The sequence below is a fragment of the Dasypus novemcinctus genome, chromosome 23 (genome assembly GCF_030445035.2).
Source record: "Dasypus novemcinctus isolate mDasNov1 chromosome 23, mDasNov1.1.hap2, whole genome shotgun sequence".
In the NCBI taxonomy this organism is placed as follows: Eukaryota; Metazoa; Chordata; class Mammalia; order Cingulata; family Dasypodidae; genus Dasypus; species Dasypus novemcinctus.
In genome coordinates this window covers 22,028,666-22,052,982 of record NC_080695.1, presented here as the reverse complement: position 1 = coordinate 22,052,982, position 24,317 = coordinate 22,028,666, and the positions used below count along the sequence as shown (strand labels likewise).

Below are 24,317 nucleotides of genomic sequence, written 5' to 3'. Positions count from 1 at the left end.
GTTGGAATTGTATTGACCTTTACTTCAGCAGTAATTATGTTTGTAGTATATTAGCTTGAATATACTTTCCAAGATCTTTAGGTAAACTAAAACCTCTGACCAATAATAAATTAAGTTAAATAATGGATATCCATTGGATGCCTAGGCCATTTCTAAGTAATAAAGAATGCTGAAATATTAATTGCTAATCATAGTTTTAAAATTGTATGATTTTGCTTTATAAGCTACAGAGAGGGCTCTATCTTTAAGCCAAGTTAATCAATGTGTTCATTTGTTGCCCTTTGTCAAGTTGTACAAGAGATGTGTGTAGCTATAGAAAGTCGGTTATGTTTATTCATGATGTCTGCTAAAATGCTGGTGTATGACAGTTCACACAAATATATTAAAATTAATATAAGGAGGTGATACTATATTTAGATTCAGAGATATATAATTCTGTATAATTATATTTCTATAATCTGTTTTTCTAGGAAAAGGGCATTTTTACCCTACAGTAGTGGTTATCAGGATTTTTGGTCACTAGAGTCCTTTACTCTGTTCAACCTTATCGTGGGCCAAAAAATACTTTATTTATTTTTCTTTTTGCAGGGGACAGAAGGAAGGAGTTGTAAATATCAGTATTTACCATACTGAAATCTGAAAGTGAGTATCATTTTAAATGCTTATGCAATGATTCATTTAATATATTACATCTTGGTAATATTATGAAATTAGTTCTGACCCCTAAGATCAGTCCTGAAGTAAAGTTTGAGTTTGTTTCAGAATATGGAAGAGCATAGTAAGGTCAAAACTTCGAAAGCAAAATTTATTTGCCTTGGTTTGTAAGACAAGAGTATGAAAAGCAATGAAATATGTTAAAATCTTAGCAAAGTTTGCTCAGTTTTGATGAGCTTGTTTTCTTATCAACAAAAGAAAAAATAGATAAATGTGACCTCCTCAAACTTAAAACTTTTGTGCTTCAAAGGACTTTCTCAAGAAGGTGAAAAGGAAGCCTACTCAACGGAACAAAATATTTGGAAACCATAAATCCAATAAGGGTTTGATATCTATGTTATATAAAGAGATCATACAACTCAATGATAAAAAGACAAGGAACCCATTTAAAAAATGGGCAAAAAAGACACTTCTCCAAAGAGGAAATACAAATGGCCAAAAAGCACATGAAAAATACTCAACATCATTAGCTATTAGGGAAATGCAGATCAAACCACAATGAGATACCATTTCACACCTTATAGAGTGACCATTAAGAAAACAACAACAGAAGCAACAAGTGCTAGAAAGGATGTGGAGAAATAGGAACACTCCTTCACTGTTGGTAGGTGTGTAGAATGGTACAGTCTTTGTGGAAGACAATTTGGCCGTTCCTCGAGAAACTAAATACAGAACTGCAATATGATTCAACAATCTCATTACTAGGAATATATTCAGAAGAACTGAAAACAAGGAAACAAACTGACATTTGCACATCAATGTTCATAGCAGCATTATACACAATTGCTAAAATATGGAAACAATGCAAGTGTTCATCAACTGATAAGTAGATAAACAAAATGTGTATATACATACAATGGAATACTATTCAGCTATAAGAAATGAAATCAGGATGCATATGATAACATGGATGAACCTTGAGAACTTTAGATTGAGTGAAATAAATCAAACACAAAAGGACAAATATTGTACAGTCTCACTAATATTAACTAAATATGATTAGTAAATTCATGGACGTAAACTCTAGAATACACTAGGAAATAGAATTTATGTTGAGAATGAGAGTTGATGTTTAATGTATGTAGAATTTTTAAAAATGCTTATTGTAACTCTGCAAAAATGAATAGAGTTGATGGTAATACTTTATATTGCAGGGTTCTTAACCTTTTTTATTCCATGAACCAATTTACCAATCAAGTGAAAACCACAGACCCCTTACTAAGTCCACACTATATTGTGTATAATAAATGTATCACACTCACACCAACATATCCCCAAAAGACTTTTTTTTTTTCATTTAAATTCAAGCTCACAGACTCCTTGTTAAGAGCCCGTTATACTGAGTAAACTAACACTGAAGATTGATAAATGTGATTGTAGCTGAAAGGGGAACTCTTTGGATGTAATACTTCAATTGAAAAAAAACTAGAGAATAATCTAGACAGAGTATATCATAATAATTTTGGTGGTGAATGAAGATTGTGGTTAATAGTTTTAAAATGTTCTTCTTTTACAAAATGTTAAGAAAATGGTGGTACACGAGAAAATTATAATTAATGTAACTTACAGAGGATAGTTAACAGTAATATTTAATACTTTTTGCAGCAATGGCAAAGAAGATATTCTATTAATTCTAAGGGACAATAGGGACTATAAGGGAGTATGGGATTTTTCCTTTTGGAGTAACGAAAACAATACAAAATTAACTGAGGTGATGACAGCATGACTCTATAATGAATATGAGAGACACTGAGTAAACACTTTGAATGGATTATACAATGCACAGGACTAAATAACACAATTAATTGTGTAGTGGAAGATGGACTGTGATAAACAGAATATGAGAAGAAATCTCATGAACTATAACAAATATATAATACTACTACAAGGTATTAATAACTGGGTGGTTTAGGGAAAAATACATGAAATGTAAGATATGAGCTATTGGTAGTAGTAATATATATATATTTTTATCAGCTTCCCCCCCTCGCTTTGCAAATTTGCTTGCTGTCTGCTTTCTGTGTCCATTCGCTGTGTGTTCTTCTGTGTCTGTATTTATTTATTATTTAGTTATTACCTGCCCTTGTGGCTTGCTTGCTGTCTGTTCTCTGTGTCTATTAACTGCATGTTCTTCTGTGTTTTTTTTTGGGGGGGGGCTTGTCTTTTTTTTGTTGTTGTTGCGTCACCTTGCTGAGTCGGCTCTCTGAGACGCTTGCAAGCTGGCGGCTCTCCACAGTGTGCGGGCAAGCCTGCTTTCACAAGGAGGCCCAGGGACACGAATCCAGGGCCTCCCATATGGTAGATGGGAGCCCAACTGATTGAGCCACAGCCACTTGCCAGTAGTAATATATATTTATTTTAATTTATTGAAGTATATCTTTCATACATAAGCATACATAAACAATAAGTGTATAATAATGGTTGTGAACTTGCAAAACAGACAAATATAATATCATACAGGACTCTCATAACTCACCATATGACCAATAACTTGCATTGTTGGTAAACCTTTGTAACTAATGATTAAAGGGTATTGTCAAAATATTACTACTAAACAAAGTATTTTTCCCCCAACCAACTCTATTATCTTTATACCATTTATATATGAACATACATAAACAATTAAGTGTATAGTAAAAGTTGTGAATTTACAAAGCAAACATGGATAACGTCATACAGGGGTTCCACACATCAACCCTCCACCAACACCTTGCATTGTCGTGAGATGTTCGTTACAAATGATGAAAAAATATTGTCAAAATCTTACTAATCATAGTCCTTATTTACATTTTGTGTTTTCTTCCCCCAACCCACCCTATTATTATTTTTTAAATATATTCCTTATGACAAGTTGTAAACTCATAAAACAATCATGCACATGTGCAGAATTCCCAAACAGCACCCCTCTATCAACACACTGTGGTGGAACATTTGCTATAGATAAGATAATATCTTCTGATTGTTACCATGTCCACAGTGCACATTTGGCTCACATTTTCCATACAGCCTCATTATCAACCAGTACATCTTCTACATATATGCAAGAATATTATATTATTACTACTAACCACAGTCCATAGGTCACTCCAGCTGTATTTTTCCCATGCTGTTCCACATTCCCAACACCCTGCAGTAGTGATGTACATTTGCTCTAGCTCACAAAGGACACCCATCAACCACAATTCTCATCCACCTCTTGGTTTACTGTGCTATTCAGTTCCTAGATTATTCACTAGCATTCTGTCAATTGGCATTTACATACCTAGATATGATTTTTAATCACATCCCCATTTATAAACTAGCTGTTACTCACTATGTGTTACCATCCACTCTACACATTTCCACACTTTTACAGTAAAGCTAATTAAAATTTCTACATACATTAAACATCAGCAGTCCACTCAGTCCTCTTCTTATCTCCTTTAAGAATCTACCACCTACCATCAGGTCCTAAAGATATTTTCCTACAATTTCTTCTAGAGGTTTTATGGTTCGTGCTTTTATATTTAGGTTTTTAATCCATTTGAGTTAATTTTTAGATAAGGTGTGAGATAGGGGTCCTCTTAAATTCTTTCAGCTATGGATATCCAATTCTTTCAGCACCATTTGTTGAATGGATTGTTCCGCCCGAGCTGTGTGGGTTTGACAGGCTAGTCAAAAATCACTTGACCATATATGTGAGGGTCTGTTTCTGAACCATAAACTTGGTTCCATTGTTCTATGTGTCTGTCTTTAGGTAGGTACCATGCTGTTTTCATCTCTAAAACTAGATAACATGATTTAAAGTCTGGAGATAAGGCTTCGCTTTTCCTTTTTATGGTATTTCTGTCTATTCAGTTCCCTTTACCTCTTCAAATAAATTTGATGTTCTTGTTTTGTTTTGTTTTTAATGCTTCTGGAAATTTTATCGGGATTGCATTGAATCTGTATATTAATCTGAGTAGAACTGACATCTTAACGATATTTAGTCTTCCAATCCATGGGCACGGAATGTCTTCCAGTTATTTAAGGCTTTTTTTAATTTCTTTTAATACTGAGTTGCAGTTTTCTGAATACAAGTGCTGTACATTGTTGGTTAAGTTTATTCCTGACTATTTGAGTTTTATCCATCATATATTATTTTAGCCACTCTTTTGACACTTTCAGTTCCTCTCTTTTACTGATATAATATTCATTTCTGGACTCTCTTCCAGGCCTCTCTCCTGTTTTTTCTTTTCAGGCTCTAGCTCACCTTTTAGTATTTCCTGAAAATCTGGTCACTTGCTTAGAAATTCTCTCAGGTTCTGTTTATCTGTGAATATTCTAATCTCACCCTCGTGTTTGAAAGACATTCTTGTTGGATGTAAGATTCTTGGCTGGAAGCTTTTATCTTGTAGTATCTTAAATACAGCATATCACTGTCTTCTTGTCTCCATGGTTTCTGGTGAGAAATCAGCACTTAATCTTTTTGGATATCCCACATACGTTATGTAATACTTTTGCTGTTCTCAGAATTCTCTCTTTGTCTTTGGCCTTTGACATTCTGATGAGTATGTGTCTTGGAGTTGGTCTATTTGGATTTTTTCAGGGGGAAGTATGTTCTGCTTCTCGGAAATGGATATCTACGTCCTTCAATAGGGTTAGGAAATTTTCTACCATTATATTTCTTCAAATATTCCTTCTGCCCCTCTTCCCTTCTCTTCTCCTTCTAAGATGCCCATGACACATATGTTCACATGCCTTTTGCTGTTATTTAGTTCCCTGAGACCTCGTTCAATTTTTTCCATTCTTTACTTCAGCTATTCTTTTGCATGTTCACTTTCAGAGGCCATTTCATTACTCACCAATCCTTTCTTCTGCCTCCTCAAATCTGCTATTACATGATTCTAATGTTTTTAAATTTTCATTTATTGCACCTTTGATTCCCATAAGATCTATTTTTCTATATATGATTTCAAATTCTTTGTGCTCACCCAGTGTCTTCTTAATATCTTTAATCTCTTTAGCCATCTCATTGACTTTATTAAGGAGATTTGTTTGAACATCTATGATTAGTTGTCTCTCAACTCCTTTATGTCATCTGGAGACCTACCTTGTTCCTTTAACTGGGCCACAGCTTCCTGTTTCTTGGTGTGAATTGTAATTTTTTGTTGGTGTCTTGGCATCTGGCTTACTTGAGTATTTATTCTGGGTACAGTTTTTCTCTTTAATTTAGGGCTTCCTGCCTTTTCTCCATTGCTGGTTGTGCAGTAGGAGCTAAGCATTTAGTTAGTGCTGTAAGCTGTGGAGGTTCAAGCTGCCCTCATTGCGCCAGGGACCAATGAAGCTTCTTCCAACTTTCTCCTTTGCCATGGGTAGGGACAGAATCACAGCTGTGTGGGATAATCTAACTCATGAAGGCCTGGACTGTAGTTGCCCAGGGAGACTAATGAAACTTCATGCCCCTTTCTCCCCTGCTTGGGGCAGGGATGGCGTTGCAGGTGTGGGCAGCAATCTATGCAATGTGGGTCCAAGATGACTGCAGTTTGCCTTGGTAGACTTCTAATTTTCAGTCTGTGCCAGTCAAATGTACCTGCAGTTACTGGATAGGCTGGTGCATGGCCCCCCAGCCTCCTCCCTGCCAGAGATGGGGGTAAAGCCTAGGTTAGGGCTGCAAGCCTATCTGGGTGAAAGAAACCAGTTCCTACCATCATTGTGATTTCCAGTCAGTGCTGCTGCCCCTCAGGCTGGGGGCGGTGTCAAAACGGTGGCCACAGGCCTCTTTCCAACTTGGACAGATTCACACCCAGGTGTTTCCAAGGTTATATCTTAGCCATTCGAGTCTATCAATCAGTAGCTGAAATCAGTGGCCAACCATCTCCTCCTCCCCTGATTCTGGAAAATGAAACTTCCAAATTCAGCCACAGAATAGCTCCTGGGGCAGCTCATGAGGCCAGAGTAGGATGGTCACTGGCCTCCTCGGTTTGACTGGTAATTTCCTGGAGAGACGGCACAGGTCCCTGCAGCTTCCTCCCTGTTGGAGGTGGCACTGGGGCCTAGGCTAGACCTGCAATACGATCTGGATAGGAAGAAGCCAGTCCCCGCCAGCACTGAGATTTTCAATCTGCCCTGCCTCCCCTTGTGACAGATGCGGAGTTAAGATGGCAGCTCCTGGCCTCTTTATAACTTGGACAGGCTCAAACTTTAGCTGTTCTCAGGATTATACTGTAGTCCGCTGAAGTTACTCTTCAGTAGCTGAAATTGGTGCCCAACCATCTCTTCCTCCCCCATTTTGGGGAAGTGGAGCTTTCAATTCCAGCCTTGGAACAGTTCACAACGCAGCTTGTGCCTCCAGTGGAGGATGGGCACTGGCCGCCAGGGCGTGGAGCGCTCTACTTATGAGTCTTCTCTACAGATGGGGAGTCAGCTCCCTCCGTTCCTTCAAGGATGTTGTAGGATGCTCTTCTGGCCTCTTGGAGCCCCCAAACAGGTGGTTAAACTAGCTCCAGAGAGCTCTGGGTGTTTACTAACTGCCTTATAGCAGGAGCTGACTCTAGGAGCTCCTTACTCCGTGCCATCTTGCTGGTTCTCCCCAGTATAATATTTATTTCTAAGATTTATTTATTTATTTTTCTCCCCTTCCCCCCACCCCGGTTTTCTGTTCTCTGTGTCTATTAGCTGTGTCTTCTTTGTCCGCTTCTGTTGTTGTCAGCGGCATAGGAATCTGTGTTTCTCCTTGCTGCGTCATCTTGTTGTGTCAGCTCTCCATGTGTGTGGCACCATTCCCGGGCAGGCTGCACTTTCTTTCACGTGGGGCGGCTCTCCTTACGGGGCACACTCCTTGCGCGTGGGGCTCCCCTACGCAGCGGACAGCCCTGCATGGCAGGGCACTCCTTGTGCGCATCAGCACTGCGCATGGGCCAGCTCCACACGGATCAAGGAGGCCTGGGTCTCCTTGTGGTAGACGGACCTCCCATGTGGTAGACGGACGCCCTAACCACTGGGCCAAGTCCACCGCCAGTAGTAATATTTTGATGATACTCTTTCATAGTTTTAACAACTGTTTCACAACAATGCAAGGTGTTGGTTGTAGGGTGATATTTGGGAGCCCTGTATGATGATATGCACGCTTGTTTTATAAATTCACAACCTTTATTATATACTTACTGCTTATGTGTGTTATGTATAAATAATAAACTTCAATAAAAAGTTTAAAAAAGAATAATCTTCCCTCATGATTGTTATCAAAATGAAGGAGGATCATAAGGGAAAATATGTGTAACCGAGGGAAATTATTTGTCCTACCAGTTTTATCTTTTCTGAGTCTATAGGAACTAACTTACAACTCTGTAAGTTGTAAATAACTAATGGCAATGCAAAGTAATTATTGTTTAAAATCATGAAAATTCTGTCGTATCAGGTAGAGGATCAACAGACTTCCCTCAAAGTCAGTTTCACCTCTACTTGTACATTCATTTAGATATTCCTAACCTACACACATGCCTACACACATGGATTCTCCTGTGAATTGGTTAGAACATCAGCCTGGTTCCATCATCACTAAATAAAATCTTTAAAATATGTACATTTTATATCTGAGATATTTATATCTGAGAGTCATGATTTCACATTTTCATTTTTTATACTATTGCTTAACCACCTCATCAACATTACAAACCTATTCTACACTAGGATTTTATTACTTTGTCTACAAATACTCCTGGACTATTTCCTTCTGTTGAAGGTGGTGCTATAGAGCTTCTGTTTGTTTTAATTCTCGGAAAGGCTTCCACGCGCACAGACAAAACATCAGTCACCAAATCACATTTATATTCCAAAGTTTTAATGATTTATAAATATATACTGTATCCTAAAAATGACAATAAAGAGGTAGTTTTTGACTGCCACCTACATACACACACACACACACACACACACACACATATTTTACACCACACATTTTAAAAATAAAACTGTGTCACTGCTCCAAAATTGTCCACTGGTTTTACCTAGTCTCTGAAATGGTGGCTGATCTTTATAATAGGCATTCCTGTCTTCCAAAATATTAAAAGTTGGGTACTTACAGAAGTACAGAGCATTTAAGTTTTCATAATTTGAAACTAAAAACTGAGGATGCATAAAGCTTTATATTTGACAGCTTAAATGCTTGTAATCAAACTAATTGGAAGCAAGATGACCTGAAATGAGTTTAAAAGCACCATAATATATGTTTAGCAATCAGTGAAGTGATTCTTTATTATTCAGGCTCACATTTGCAATCTTAGTATGTTATAGGACCAAATGGGAATGCAAGTTGGAAAGCAGAAGATGAGAAAAATGGAGAAAATACATAAATAATTCCATTGCTTCAAAAGAGTAAGTGAAGCAAGAATGAACCTATTGCTGAATGATGGGAAACACTAAAATGTGTTAAAATATAATCAAATAAGTTTGATGAATGGAATCAGAAAAACATCACACAAGCTATTTGTTGCTTAGAGAAATCTTGTGTACATAGAAATTGTTAGAAAAGTACAATTGGAAAAGGAAATTAAACAGAAATAAAACCTTATTGGCAATTTTCTCAAGTAGAGAATTAACCAGATCCATAGAAGTACTTCTTGCAAGTATCAAAGTAGTCTTTTTCCTGTTCTCAATTATTATTCTACCTAAAATATAATGAATGTCTTTACATGAATGACAGAGTAAATGCATGACAAAAAGAAAAATGATCAATCAAAAAAAAGGTCAGGATCCAATCATTTAACTGTCTAAATGATTCTTAGACAAAGTTATACTACAGCAAAAGAGGGAAAATTCAAAGAAAATCACTAACATATATGTGCTTATAAGTAAATCTGGTGGTAATTACAACTGCTAGGGTTACTTTCAAATTATATCATGTGTATGGGCAACTACAATCCATGGATATGTGTCTGGCTGAGGAGCTTATTACAAATCAGATGCTTCCATGTTGGACAGGAATGGGACCCTGAAAGTGATAGTTTTGAAAAGTCAAATCCTTTGAAGGCCATTTCCAGGAGCAAAGAGGTTTGGGAAACACCAGGCCCATCCTATTCCACTCCCTTACCTGGATCAGGCTTTACTTGGATTGGCTTATACATACATGAGGCATGAATATCAATAAACCCTTTGGGAGAAGGAGTAAGGTTCTATAAAATGGCTGAAAGGGTAATAAGCAGAAGATAAGGACCCATTTACTTTACTTCTACAGTCTAGTTAGGGAGGTAAATGAATATAGACAAGACTTTACATCTGTTCCTGAAAAAGTGGGAAGAAAAAAAGAAAAAAAGCAGCAGATCCTATTTCCCATTGCTCAATGTGAGTAAGTATTCAGCCTCTTGGCAGGACAGTTTGTTTACCAGGTTCAAATTTCAACTTTGAATCCCTCTAGTTGTGTGACTGTGGGAAAGTTACTTACTCTCTTTGGGCCTCAGTCTTCTCATTTATAAAGTGGAAATAACAGTAGTACAAACCTCATTAATACATGTAAATTGCTTAGAACAATGTCTGGCACATGATAAGCACTCAAGTGTTTATCCCTAATCAAGGTCTTGGATCCAATTCATGCCTATAATGAATAGTGTGTCATAAACACAAATATTTACAAGCAAAAGCAGTTATAAAGATCCATAGTAACTATAAATAGTAAAATCATGATCAATGAAGTTCAGAAAGTTAAGTCCAGCAGAAAATGATGCAATATACACAGCACAACAGGAAAAGAAGACAGTCTTTTCTTGACTTTTTTTTTCTTATTTCATTTTATGAGTAGTAACACCTTGTACTCTGAACACTGAAAAGGTGTCTCAAACTTCAACAATCAACTATTGGGAGAGGATGTGGCTCAAGCTGCTTCCCACATGGGAGGTCCTGAGTTCAATTCCCAGTGCCTTATAAACAAAAAAACAGAGAACAAGCAAACAAATGAAAAAACCAACTCAGGGGAGCCAGTGTGGCTCAGTGGTTGAATGCCAATTTCCCACGAATGAATGAGGTTTGGGGTACAATCCCTGGTCCTGGCACTTCAGACAAACAAACAAACAAAAACATACACACACAACCATTGAAGCCTAGCATAGGCTGTAAGACATGGCAATTAGGGAACTTTAACAATAAGAGGAAACATTGCTGAAACTCAACTCTAACCACTCCCTCTGCCAAGGAGGACCAAAGTCCTATCATAAAGGGCTAAAGAGGACAAAACTTGTAAGATTTACCAAAATAGCTGGCTTTGCATAGTCACTTTTATCTGTGTTTGTTAAGGAACTTAAGTAATTATAAGCTGAAGCAAGTTCAGTAAAACAGGGCTCAGGCAGGGAAAAAGTGGCACCTTGACTAGTACAAACAGTCCCTGAACATGCATAGTTCCCAAAGTGATTGTACATCAGTGTCACCAACACACCCACACATGGCTGACACTGAAGGTTCCCTTTAAAGAGCATCTTGATCAATCCTCTCATTTGAAAGATGAAGAAAGTATGTGATGATGGTCAGTACACAGAGATAAATAAAACAAACTTCATGGATTTCACGGACCTACTAACTCAGAATTTGCAATAATTAGGGCAATGAACATACTCCTTCTCTATCAAAATTTTAAATGTGTGTCAAACTCAAAAATTTCACATTTAGGACACTACTGCATATGACACAGACTTCCTATAAATTACAGTAAGTTTTTCATTTTCCTCCTTTTTCTAATTATTAGTCTTGCATATGTTATGAAATGAATACTATATAAAATTGGACCTCTTTGACAGTGTCTTTTATTTTGCTTAAAGATTTATCCCCACCCTCCACCTCCACCTGCCACTGTCTGCTCTCTGTGTCCATTCGCTGTGTGTTCTTTTCTGTGTCTGCTTATATTCTCATTAGGCAGCTCCAGGAATGGGTCCTGGGACCTTCCAGAGGGGGAGAGGGGTGATCACTCTCTTGCACCATCTCAGCTCCCTGTTCTGTCATGTCTTCTTATTTTCTCTCCTCTGTGTCTCTTGTTGCATCATCTTGCTGCGCCAGCTCTCTGCATCGGCCAGCACTCCACGTGGGCCAGCTCACCGCATGGACCAGCTTGCCCTTACCAGGAGGCCCTGGGCATCAAACCCTGGACCTCCTATATGTTAGATGGGAGCCCAACTGCTTGAGCCACATACATTTCCCTCTTTAAAAAAAAAAAAGATTTTATTTATTCCCCCACCCTTGTTGTTTGCACTTGTTGTTTGCTCTCTGTGTCTGTTCATTGTGTGCTCTCTGTGCCTACTCATCTTTTTTTTTAGAAGGCACTGGGAACCAAACCTGGGACCTCCCATGTGGGAGGGAGGTGCTTAATTGCTTGAGCCACATCCATTCCCTGCATGTTGTGTCAGCTCACTGTCTTGCTTGTCATCTTGCTCATCTTCTTTCGTTGGCACTGGAAACTGAACCCAGGACCTCCTACATGGTAGGTGGGCACCCAACTACTTGAGCCACATCTGTTTCCCTGACAGTGTGTACTTTTATCTACTTTAGACAATATTGCTTGTTCACATACATTACTATAATTTAAAGAGGCTTACTTCATGTATATCCACATCACAACTCAATCTGTAATATGTAGATTTTAATTGCCAATTACTTTACCATTCTGTAGCAGAACAATGGTGTCCACACTTCTTTACAGAGAATGTCCACTTAATGTTTTTGAAAAATTGGATAGGGTACATATTAGATGACAGACTTTGAACAGTACCAGATTTACCGTGATGAACCTCAGTAGAGATAAAAATTAAGGTCCTATTCTTAGAACTAAAAACCCAACTGAATTTTTTTTTTAGAAAAAAGAGATTTAACAATACCACATATCCATGGTTAGTTAACAGTCACTGCCGTCAAGTTAAGAAAACAGTGTGTGGTAGCCAGCAAGAAGATCTGTGTGACCAATTATGCTGAGAGACAGTCTCCAGGATGAGGGGCCACAATCCTATCAACCCATACCAGGTTCCCTTCTGAGTCAGGGTTTAGGCAGGCAGTTGGACCAGGTGATTTTTCAAGTCCTTTCTGATCCAGAATGTAAAGCCAAATAATAGGTCTAATTCAATTACCAAATTAATAAAGCTGGCAATTTAGAAACAGATGAAAATAATATGTGATTACATTATGCCCTTGTACAAATGTAGCTTAAGGTTTCAATTTAGTCATGATGCTTAGCTGTTTAATATTTGATTAAAATAACATATTGGATTCGCTAGCTTCCTTTGCTTCTGAGAATGTTCTAGTTAATGCTTCTCCTTTTTTCAGAGAAACGAAGTTTGCATATGACAGAGCTAGTTCTGCTGCAGTTATTAAAAAACATATTTTAAAACATTCTCAAGGAGTCAAATTTCTTGTCTTTTTGGATTTAGGGTGTGACACTGTCTTCTCATTACATTTTCTGCACAGGATATAGCCTTACCTTCCAATGGCAAAGTCAGACCTATTTCCCACAAAGATTGGATAAAAGGTTATTGATAGGAAGCTCTTTCAAAAGGTAGAATGTGAATGCTCTCCTTAGGGACTAAATAATGGAAATGGAGAGTACTAGGGCATAAGAGAAATATGGCACATTATGGGCTTAGGTGAGTTCTTGGTGGGACCCTGTAATACTACCTACATGATGGAGGTTCCCTCCAATTTCCTTCTGCAGCAGTCCAGCTGTACATGAAAGCAATCACGTGTTGACCTGGCAAGACTTTATGAGATGTGATGAACATATGATATATTAGGCATGTACTAGGAACTACTACAGCTCTTATGCCTTGCTGCAATTTTAATGGCTCCTTGAAATCAGAGGCCACTACACACAGCAGTACATTTAAAGAGGAAACACTGCAATTATCTTGCTTCACCACTCCATTCCAAATTTACTACTACATTACAGTTTATAAACCCTAATAGACAGTCATCACCCTGTCCATGCTTCTACTTGAAAACAGTCACAATCCTTGCATCTAGATATACAGCCAGGGAGTCATCAACAGACTTAAAGTCCTCACCCCCACCCCCACCCCCACCCCCACCCCCACCCCTGAAAATCAGACACCAATCATTTCAGAGCAGAGATTAAATGTAGTATAAGGCAGGTCCCTTTAACATGACTGAGGGAAGTGGACTTGGCCCAGTGGTTAGGGTATTTGTCTACCACATGGGAGGTCTGTGGTTCAAACCCCGGGCCTCCTTGACCCATGTGGAGCTGGCCCACACTCAGTGCTGATGCAAGCAAGGAGTGCTGTGCCACACAGGGGTGTCCCCGAGCAGGGGAGCCCCATGCGTAAGGAGTGTGCCTCGTAAGGAGAGCTGCCCAGCAGGAAAGAAAGTGCAGCCTGCCCAGGAATGGTGCCACACACACGGAGAGCTGACACAACAAGATGACGCAACAAAAATAAACAGAGATTCCTGTGCCGCTGACAACAACAGAAGCAGACAAAGAAGAACACACAGCATATAGACACAAAGAACAGACAACTGGGGTGGGGTGGAGAAGGGGAGAGAAATAAATAAATGAATCTTTTAAAAAAACCCACATGACTGAGACTAGAGCTAATTAGTGAAAAAAAAAATCATTCATTAGCCTGGTAAGCAAATTAAGGTTTGTTAACAGTGATTTATAATGCCAAACCTTGGGTAACTGTGCTGGTCTTTTCAAGGGTATGTGTATAAGGGTATGTATATAAGGGTATGTTTATAAACTGATAGTTTATAAACTGTGCTACACCTAAACAGCTTGTCACCAGGGTGCTTTTGTTAAAATGGCATTGTATTTTAAATGGATAAACATTTTTACATGAACGAAACACATTTTAAATGTTTGGTTTCTGAAATCAAGTACTGGGAGATAAGTGAAGTGTCTCAAACTATGTAAACCTCCAATAACTCTTGTTTACTGCTAGAGCTGACTATAGGAAAATGTGACACTTGGAGTTAAAATAGCACTTCTCCTTCTTAACAAGCCCCAGCTGTGTTTTTTAACCTCTTTTCAAATGATACTCTTGGTGTTTTACCAAGCTATAAGTTTCTTATGCAATGAATTGGGAAGCATCTAATTTACAATTTCAGGAAAAATATATTTTTTGAAGCAGTTAGGCAAAGGGATGAGTGCTTTGATTTGAAAAAGTCTAACTGCTAGTCAATAAAACACGAGGCCAGTTAAATATATCAAAATCAATGTTCATGTGGATAGTCAGAGTCAACCTCAGGGTTCAACACTACCCATGGTTCATCTTGTATCACTCATACCAACTAATTGAACATTTCTGTAATTTGGAAATCTCCAACACTATAATATAGCCTTCCTTAAAGTCAATGTGAAGGAAAAAAATTAAAATGGAGATAAAATTATTTCCTGAATTCCATGACAGTGACCTGGCTATTCTCTCTGATAGTCAATGAGCCACTTTACTGAATCATTTCGATGACCAACAGGACAAACTAGTTAGAGAACAGAATAAGACTACAACCTTAATATCTCTGCATACTAATCCTGAGTAACACAAATATAAAAATTTTTTGTAAAACGTTTATTTTTTTAGAAAGGCAGACTTGGCTATTCAATAAAAATCTGGAATCCAGTCAATGCTGACAGTGAAGAGCAGTGTTCATTAAGCACAAAGGAGACCACAGCCTTGCATTTCTGTGGCTCAAAAGGCAGCAAAGAATGGGAGCAAGGCCAGTCCAAAGCACTTATCCCATATGGTTGACACTTAGGTGCAAGGTAGATAGAATCATGTATGTTTGAATATTAGAACCAAAAGCCCTTTAGCAATGAAATTAGTCTAGTGGTCAGTTCCTCAAGAACCTTTTGATGGGAGGACAGGAAGGTTAGGTTAAGGGATATTTCCCCATATCCATCAGAAGCCCCTGCGTTTTCGTCCATTAGGAGTCTGCAACAACAAAGATTGCAAAAGTTTAAAGACACTTAGCCTATTCCCTCACACAGATGTTGAGAAAAATTAGAGTTTAAGAGATTGGTGACAAGTCAAGACACAAGACACAAGACTCATCTGATTAACCTATTCACTAAATCTTTCAATTCTCTTATTACAAATGAGAAAGTTAGAGTTAAAAATGTGGAGGCAGCAATTTTTCTCAAAGCTAGATAGAAGAGTCATCCCATTCATGGAGAGCCTACAAAAGATTAAATGTCTGCCCACCAGAATTTAACTTGTAATGTTTACTAAATCAGGGTGGGTCTGCTAACAGTTTATTGATTCTATTCCCCAAAGTAGAATGTTAACAGCAAATAAAAAATTTGATGAAAAGGATAAGAATTGGAAAAGGAAAATACAATTATATTTTCACTCTAAGACATTTGAAGTTATGTTGTGGGCGATTAAGGCAGCATGCATAGAATCTACCTTTCAGCAATGCCGGTAACATGGCCGCCCGAGCTGATACAACAATAGCTTAGGTCACCCTCCCCCCTTCTTTACAGAATCAGTTCCCACCAAAAGTTCTTACCTCAAATCTGCCTCCCGCCCTAGCAACAGCAGCGGCCAATCCCAGACCGCCACCTATCCTTACCCACCACCCCCCCTCCTCCCTAGAGTATATATGCTCAGTCCCCTCAATAAAGTTTTGCAGCTTGATCAGAATACTGTCTTGCTGTCGTTCCTTGTATCTCTATTGTCCCATACCATTCTTTCCCTCCTAGGATCCGGAGCTCCCGTTGATCGTCCCGCTGGCCGGGACAAAGTTAGAGTTCACCTGTGCCTCTGTGAAGAGGTCTAGGAGAACACGATTCAGATGTAAGTGAATCCTCAAGTGTCACAGAGATTCATTCTGTATTCCCTAATCTTATCATAAAAACTAGTTAGATATAGATTCTGGTTTTGTTACTTCAAAGGGGAAAAATACTGGTCAAAGTGGTCTTTTAAAGGTTATGGTTCAATAAAGTGGCAACTTTTTTACCATTGGAAGAGCAATTGACCCCACTTGCCAAAATGGTTCTACTCAGTACATGGATAGCTTCAAAAGCATTAGTAATACCCTAGATTTTCCGTTAAGTGATAGGTTCCAAAGTATTTGCTTTATTATTATAATAAAAACAGCACAGTCACAACAAATATTCTTGGCTTGTATTAAATATTACATAATAAAACATTTTAGTGATGTTGAGCTTACTTTAAAGACAGGGTACCTCTGAGGCCAGTGTTTCAAATCTACTTCCAAGACGAACTGGATAATTGTCAAGAGTCATTCAGAGAAATTACACAACCAGATCTCAAGGATCTTTTGTGACAGGCATAAGGTTGAATTTCAGGGACATAATGAAGTTCTTACAAAGTACTACTACTTTTTTGTTTCGATTAACATAAATTTTAATTTGGGTAGCAACGTTTTGTTCTGTTATTTTAACTATCTCTTTAAAATATCATTGAGGAAATGCATGCTTCAGTATCTAACTACTTACTCTAACTTCCAAAGTAAAGCCAGATCTTTTTCTCCTAGGACTCTTATTTCAGGTAAGAGCAACAAGATCATCAATCCTAAGTTTGACATCTTTCTCATTCAATTTTCAACAGGTCACTAAGTCAATTTCTACCTATAAAGCATCTCCTTCCCACTCACCCAACTCCCTCCCTGGCTTTATTCAACATTTCCTGTAATCAGCCCACATTTCTACCCTTAAATACTGCCTTTTCCAGAAACACACCAATTTCATACTTTTATGCTATTGCTCTGTGTTCTTGTCTTTGTTTTTCCATTTCAAACTTAATCCCACCCATTATTTACTTATAGAAAATCTAAAACATCTATCAGATTCTGCACAAGTGAACCTACAATTAACTGATCCTAACAGATGCTGATTCAGATGCTCATAGGACTTAGTTTGCCCTGTATCAAATTCAATGTGTCCCCCAAACTTGAGGGCTTAGACCTTATTTTGTTTTAGGAACTAAGAGTAGATGCTTAATACTTATTTGTGAGTTAAACTAAACTGAACTCTCATTCTGATGAGCTGTTTTCCAATGCAGTCTTTATCAATGTGTCTAAAAGCCCCAATAACAATGAGATCCCTGAAAGGATTCTAACTGGAATTCAGAGTTTTAAAAATAATTCCATCATAATGGAAACTGGTCATAAACAAACAATGACCATTAATTCATTTACCTAGAATTAATTATTAATAAATACAAATTTTAGAGTCTTATGGGGAGGGGGGCTGAATGTTAAAAACATTGAGCTGTATTTATCTTAAGTAGAAGTATTCAAATGTTATGAATGGATAATTAAATTACAAAGTATTCTTCCACCATCACCAGCAAGTACTGGTAGGGAAGGAGGAAGAAGACTATTTTTTCTGTTTTTAGGTGGGGCTGCAGTCAAGGTTAGGTTGATCTATCTGCACCTCTGAAGTTAAAACCCAAAGAAACATCATAAATGGTATTAGGTTCTCTAGAGAGAGCAAACCCTCTTACTTAAATGCAATGTGTCCGAAATAGTTAAAGTGTCATAAATAAAGCAAGGATCTGAGTTTATGGTAGACTCTAAATTCCTTGATGGTTGAAGAAACTCAACAAACATTTAAAATAGACACGTGAAAGAGAACAACTATAATATGTGGTAAGCTCACTTTTATAGAATAGTTCATTCCAGCATTACCATGATCTTAGAGGAACATATGGACTGGATATCATATTTGTTTTATTTTCAAATACAGCAGTGACTGGTACAGAGCTGACCAAACACACAACTCAAGGCTCCTGAGAAAGCTATAAGAAGAAAGTAAAGAGAATAAAATAATCCTATCCTATAGGCACAAATTATAAAATCTACTTTTATATCAATTTCTGGTGACAATCATCTATCACCACAACATTGCAAAGTCACTTAATGAGACATGTGACCACTCTCAAACACCATACTATAGTTTGAATAACAGAAAACATTATTTGTTATTTTTGAGTGTTAAATATTTCATTTATTACTCTCAACTTTACGAAATAGGTATAGATAAGAAAGCAGACCCAGAGACATTAAATAACCTGTTCAAAATCATTCAACTAATCAGATGGAACCAGGTTTCAACTTCAGATCATTCTGTCTCTAAGTTCTAAATTATACTCTTTGTATAACGAAGCTTCAAATATATGCATAAAAAATATAGCCCAAATCAAAAAGAAAATGTGTTCACTGCATTACTTTTTAAAAAGAAAATCCTAAGCACATTCCAACAAGTTCCAGTACTTTTGCCAAAGAAAGTAGCAAATTGATTCCAAGTAGTCTATATTTCCATTTATATTTAGAATATGAGCTAGGCATGAGTATGTAAAGAATGTGTGTGTCTATGTATTTAACACCCACATTATTCAAAAGCTCTCAAAAATGTGAAAAGTTTGTTCCAATCCCTCTTCTCTATTTTGTCTACGTTAAGAATTCTTTGCAATATGCTTATGTAAACACTGATTTTAGCTGCTGTTCTCATTTCTCAAATCGAATGCTTTTAAAATAGATTGGAAAAGTAACAGACTTAAGCAGACTCTTTGGAACATAAAACCAAGGAGATAGAAATATAACCAGATTAAAATCAAAGGCTTCACCTTCAAGTCCTTTAGCTTACCACTACTGACAAACCAAAAGGACCTGAAAAAAAGTAGAATATACTGGCCGTGGGTAAGTTGTGTGTGTGTGTGCACGCATTCAGGTGACTTTCTATTTTATTAGCACAAAAAAAGATCAGCATTTTACTTTAGTTCATTAAAAGCTCGAAAGGAGCATACAATCTAAATGAAAAAGGACACGGAGGTTAGAGTGATGTTGGGGTATGGGAGATTATTTAAGAAAACAGTTCCAGGTTGTTAAACTCAATACATGAGTTCCTTCAGCTTTCTTCTACCTGAATGCACATTATGGTTCAATTGCATTAATAGCTCAGTGACTCTGCAGGTGATTTGCTCCCTTCAAAGAATTGCTGAAGAGGGTTAAGGATAATGTCAAAATATCACCATTTCACTTACCTGATGCTGAGCCATCTTTATAGAATTAAGTAAATAGTTAGGACATCACAGACCACAAATCACAACAGAAAGTATACACTGGCATGAAACTTAAGAATATTACTTCTGAATATACCATTTCAAGAGTGTGAAACTCACCAGGGTTGAAGTCAATAATTGAACTTAAATGTTAAAGGTGAAAATGTTGGAATGAAAGTTGAAATAGAAAATGCTTTTTGATGAAGACTTGGCCATAATATTTATGGATTTTGTACTTTGATAACATAGTAATCACATTATTGCAAACATATTCTAAGTCGGACATTTTTGTCATAGTTGACAGAAATATATTTATCTTCTCCATGTAAGACAATAAAACTAGAGGGTTTTTGTATAAGCAAAGTAAAATAAGGAAAACTTTCATATTCACCTAACATTGTGTAAGTATAGAGAATTATTTTAGATTCATAACTGCAAAGACTATTCATAAGAATATATTACTACAGAATAATAAGAAATATTTCTGGAACTACAGAGAAAAGTAAGTTACATAAGGCACAATGAAAATCTTAATATTTTCAGAGAATACTTTATTATTTCAGGGTGATCATCCTGACAACAGAAAACTACTAGAAATGTTTAATATGGGAGCATGAGCTAAAGTGGTGGCTTTGTTTCTGCTGAAGAAAGCAAAGGGGGGAAATTTAGATTTTGGATAGAGAACAGACATTAGTAGTCTCCAGATTTTACTTCCAGCATTAACAACCCACATCCAGCCTGGTGTGAAGAGATGGCAGATGGGACTACTTCTGTTCCTTCTACTGCTGAAGCAGGAGTCTGAATGTATCCTGCTAGTTTCTATATGCATGCATATTCAGCCAAAATAAGTAGGAGCAAGGATAAGGGAATACTTTGTACTAACTGTATCACGCAGTTATCAAATCAACTTTATCCTTTTTCTCCTAATATCATAGATTAAGACAAAACAAACCAACATCTAAAAAATATTTCTGCCAAGGTCAGAAAAGATTCATTATTCATTGAGATTATGCTGGTTTTTATATATTTAATGTAAATATATGGAGAGAAATGTGTGGGCAAAGGAAAGTCAGAGTAATTAGCATTTTAAAGGGAAGAAACTTAAATAGCAACTAAACTACATCAATAATTAGTTTCCATTTTTATTTTGTTTTCAGAATTTCAATATTTTCTAAGAAATTGCTAAGAAATTAGATTATTTGTGTTCATCATTCAGGACACAAATCAGATCATTGCAAATACCACAGGAACCTTCTACATTGGCTTATCCTGATGTGTATTTAACATTTATATGCAATTCTTTAAAATATACACCTTAAAAAGGTTTGAGTCCAAAAAGGATAATTTTACTATAAATAAAAGAAATTAAGTGACATTCTCTCCTTCTGTGAATGAGGACTATTTGGATAATCCCTGAGGTATGTCACTCAATCCCGATCCTTCCCAAAGGACAGAGAATAAGGTCCTGCAATAAAACAATATAGCTGTATTTGCTAAAATAACAAATTTAATGACTGCCCAAAGAAAACTTAAAGGCCACCTACCCAAACTATGAAAGGAAACATCTATTAACACACTGCTGTTCATCAAAACAAAAAAACGGCAGTGCATTGTATAAGTGTGTAAATTCTTCAAGAGATCTGGAGAGTGAATATAAGTGCTTAATCTGAATTCCATCTTCCACATGACAATTCTCACTGAGCAATTATGGAGGAAGGTGGCAGAAGCCAATCAAGTGTCCCAGTATCCACAAGGGTGTGCTCCCCCTTACACTGTAAGAAGTGAATGGCCAGGTAAGGAACAAAGGGCCTGGATGCTGGAAACTGGTGTTATGGTTGGTCCCTAGATTCCAGCAGGTTGTATCTTTTAAAAATAAAATAGTTCTTAAAACAGGATGGATATCAGTCTGCTCTTTAGTACTGAGAGAGGATTTCTTAAGATTTTTTTCACATCCTAATGAGCATTCATTATAGAAGTAAATCAATGCAAATGCAAGGCACACATGTGGAAGTTGAGATAGACTTACGAAGTAGCCTGTTCCCAAGCTGGAAGGAGCTGAACTCTGCAATAAAGCATAAAGACAAAGTGGAAAATCAGCAATGGTTTTTAACACATTCCAATCCACACAGCTCATTACCAACCCTTTGCAGGCTTTTCATCACTACATCATATCACCAGTGTATGCTGCCCCTTGTCAACTGCTACTGATACAAACACCGTGTTGCTTAATTTTCCCCTTTACATCTCTCAACAACTCAGAGATGCTAACGTGCTATTTACCGAATTCCAAGCTTCTGCGGTGAACGTAATTGCCAATTTATTTGACAGGCAGCTGGGTAATGAATTAATGATGGCATTTCGCCCTGCACTGAGACTAAACAGACACGCATCAGCCTGCCTCCCTGACTTGCTGACATTCAATGCCCTAGTCTCAAGCTACTCAGTTTTGTGGCCGCAAAGGGGCAGGCGAGAGGAAAAGGCCCAGACTGACTTGAAAATAAAAAGCCCAGTGGGTTTGGATGACTTTTCCAGTGTATGACTTACTTGCCAGTTTATTCCCTAAAGAAACCAGTCAGTACACACACAGTGCTTTTCAAAAATGAGACATTTTGTAAACATAATTAGTAGTCTAAAATGCAAAGAATGTGTGGGCAAAGGGAAGCAGTGAAAAAGCATCATTTTTCTGAAGGTTTTAGTAGCAAGAACTATTGAATATAAAACAATAATTCTGAGAGCCATGAAGGACATCCCTTCTTTGAGGAAACAAGAAAAAAAAAAGGACAGGGTTTGTCTTTAAAACTTGTCTGACTCTTTTTCATTCATATGTTTTTTTTTTCCTCTTAAAACTTTTCTTTCCAAACACTAATTTTTACCATTCTTTTTGTGAATAAGAGAGGACCTATATAAACTTGAAATGAAAACAAATTGAATGCTGAGTCAGCCTTTAGGTCTCAGCTAAAGGACTTTGCATCTGCAAGCTGCCATCCTGCTGAACTTGGATGGTTGTTTCTTTTCCCCAGGCAGCCTGAATTTCACCGTGATGCAATAGTAACAGGGTTCACTTTAAGCTCTTCAACCTACTGTCCTCCTGCCTACTCGGGCACAGGGACCATCTGGCTTATTCATCATTGCATTCCCAGAGCTCAGCATAGTGCCTAGCACATAGGATGTATTTATTAAGTATTTGTTTAATTAATGTATAAATAAATAAATGAATGAGTGGGTGGGTCATATAGAGGGGAAAATTAGGCTAATTTAGCATAACCAATAATATAGTAGAAATGATTTTTCTTGAGATTCAAAATTGCTTGAGAAGGGAATGTGGAGATGCAACAACATGGGTATCAAACACAGATGGTCCAGGGCATTCCTAAATGCTGTTCCCAAAGCCAAATTTTTTTCATCATAGTGTTTCAGACAAGCTCAGGAAGGAATAAAGCATCACAGAAGTGGGACTTCATACATTGGACTTGGCTTTAAAAAATATCCTGCTATGTTCTTGATCCCATAAAGGATATGGAGGGAGATCCATAGTTGTCATGGAGACAGCATCTCATCCTAGTTATTAGCCACATGACAACATCACCAGTTTTTGGCACCCACAGCCCTCCATGGAACAGAGGAAGGCAAAAATCAAGGTAGGTCTCCACTAGCCTGGAGTCATGCCTCTATGAGGCAAACTCATTTTAAGATGAGTTATTCTGAGCAACCTCGGGATTTATTTATTTTTATTTTTTTCCTTCCTGCGAATGTATTTTATCCCAGGGAAGCACTACACCAAACTTACTTCCCCACCTCCACATATAAATCATCTTATTGTATACCAAAGAAAATTACATTCTCCAGGTCCTAGAAAGCTCTGTTACACTCATTTTGCATATATATTGTATATTACTCAGGGAGCTGGGTGGAGAAGAGGGTTTTGTTGTGCATATTTGTTCTGGCTATTGTTTATGCAGGTCTGACTGAATGAGGGAACAGTGGGTATCATTTCAATTTCTGATGTCAACATCAAATTACTTATTTAATTTCATGCCTGGCGAAGCATTGTATAGCTACACGCAGAATCATTTCACTTCATTTGTTATGCTGTGTTTTCGTGGCGATTGGCTTGCCTTCCAACTGACAGCTTTAATTACGACATGAATTTGATTGCACAGCCAAGGAATTAACATAATGCAACAAAGCATTTAAGCACCCTGCTTTATAACATCCTCCCTCCCAGTCACACAAGCGCACGAACACAGACAGACATGTGAAGGAACACTAGATCCCTGTGTACATTAACGATCCATTGGAATTTCAACATTTGCTAGAAAGTATAGAGAATCTTCTAATCAGAAGCTATCCAGAGTCAACCCACTGTACTCAATTTTTTTTTTTAAAAGGGAAGAGATTTGTGACATTATATCATTATTTCTGAACTGGGTAGAAAGACTTAATTTACTTTCACAAATGTCCATGTTAAAGACATTTCCTCTTCTCCTACTTCCTTGCCACCATATTTTTCTCAGCCATTTGCCTGCTCCCTTCAATCACAGGTGGAAGGTTTGAACAGAAATAACATTTATGAAAGAGATTTCCCCTGACCAGTTCTACAACCCCAAGATTGTGGCTATGTGCTTACATTCAGTG

General features: G+C 37.4%; 1 protein-coding gene across 8 annotated transcripts in view; it reads right to left on the bottom strand.

Annotated features, from left to right (window-relative positions):
- AUTS2 (activator of transcription and developmental regulator AUTS2) overlaps positions 1-24,317 on the bottom strand; it is a 1,252,826-nt gene that overhangs the window by 679,464 nt on the left and 549,045 nt on the right. For all 8 annotated transcript variants that reach the window (XM_058285964.2, XM_058285967.2, XM_058285965.2 and 5 more), the window contains one exon: positions 21,709-21,744. In XM_058285964.2, the coding sequence (XP_058141947.1) occupies positions 21,709-21,744 (36 nt within the window). The remainder of the gene's footprint in view (positions 1-21,708; positions 21,745-24,317) is intronic.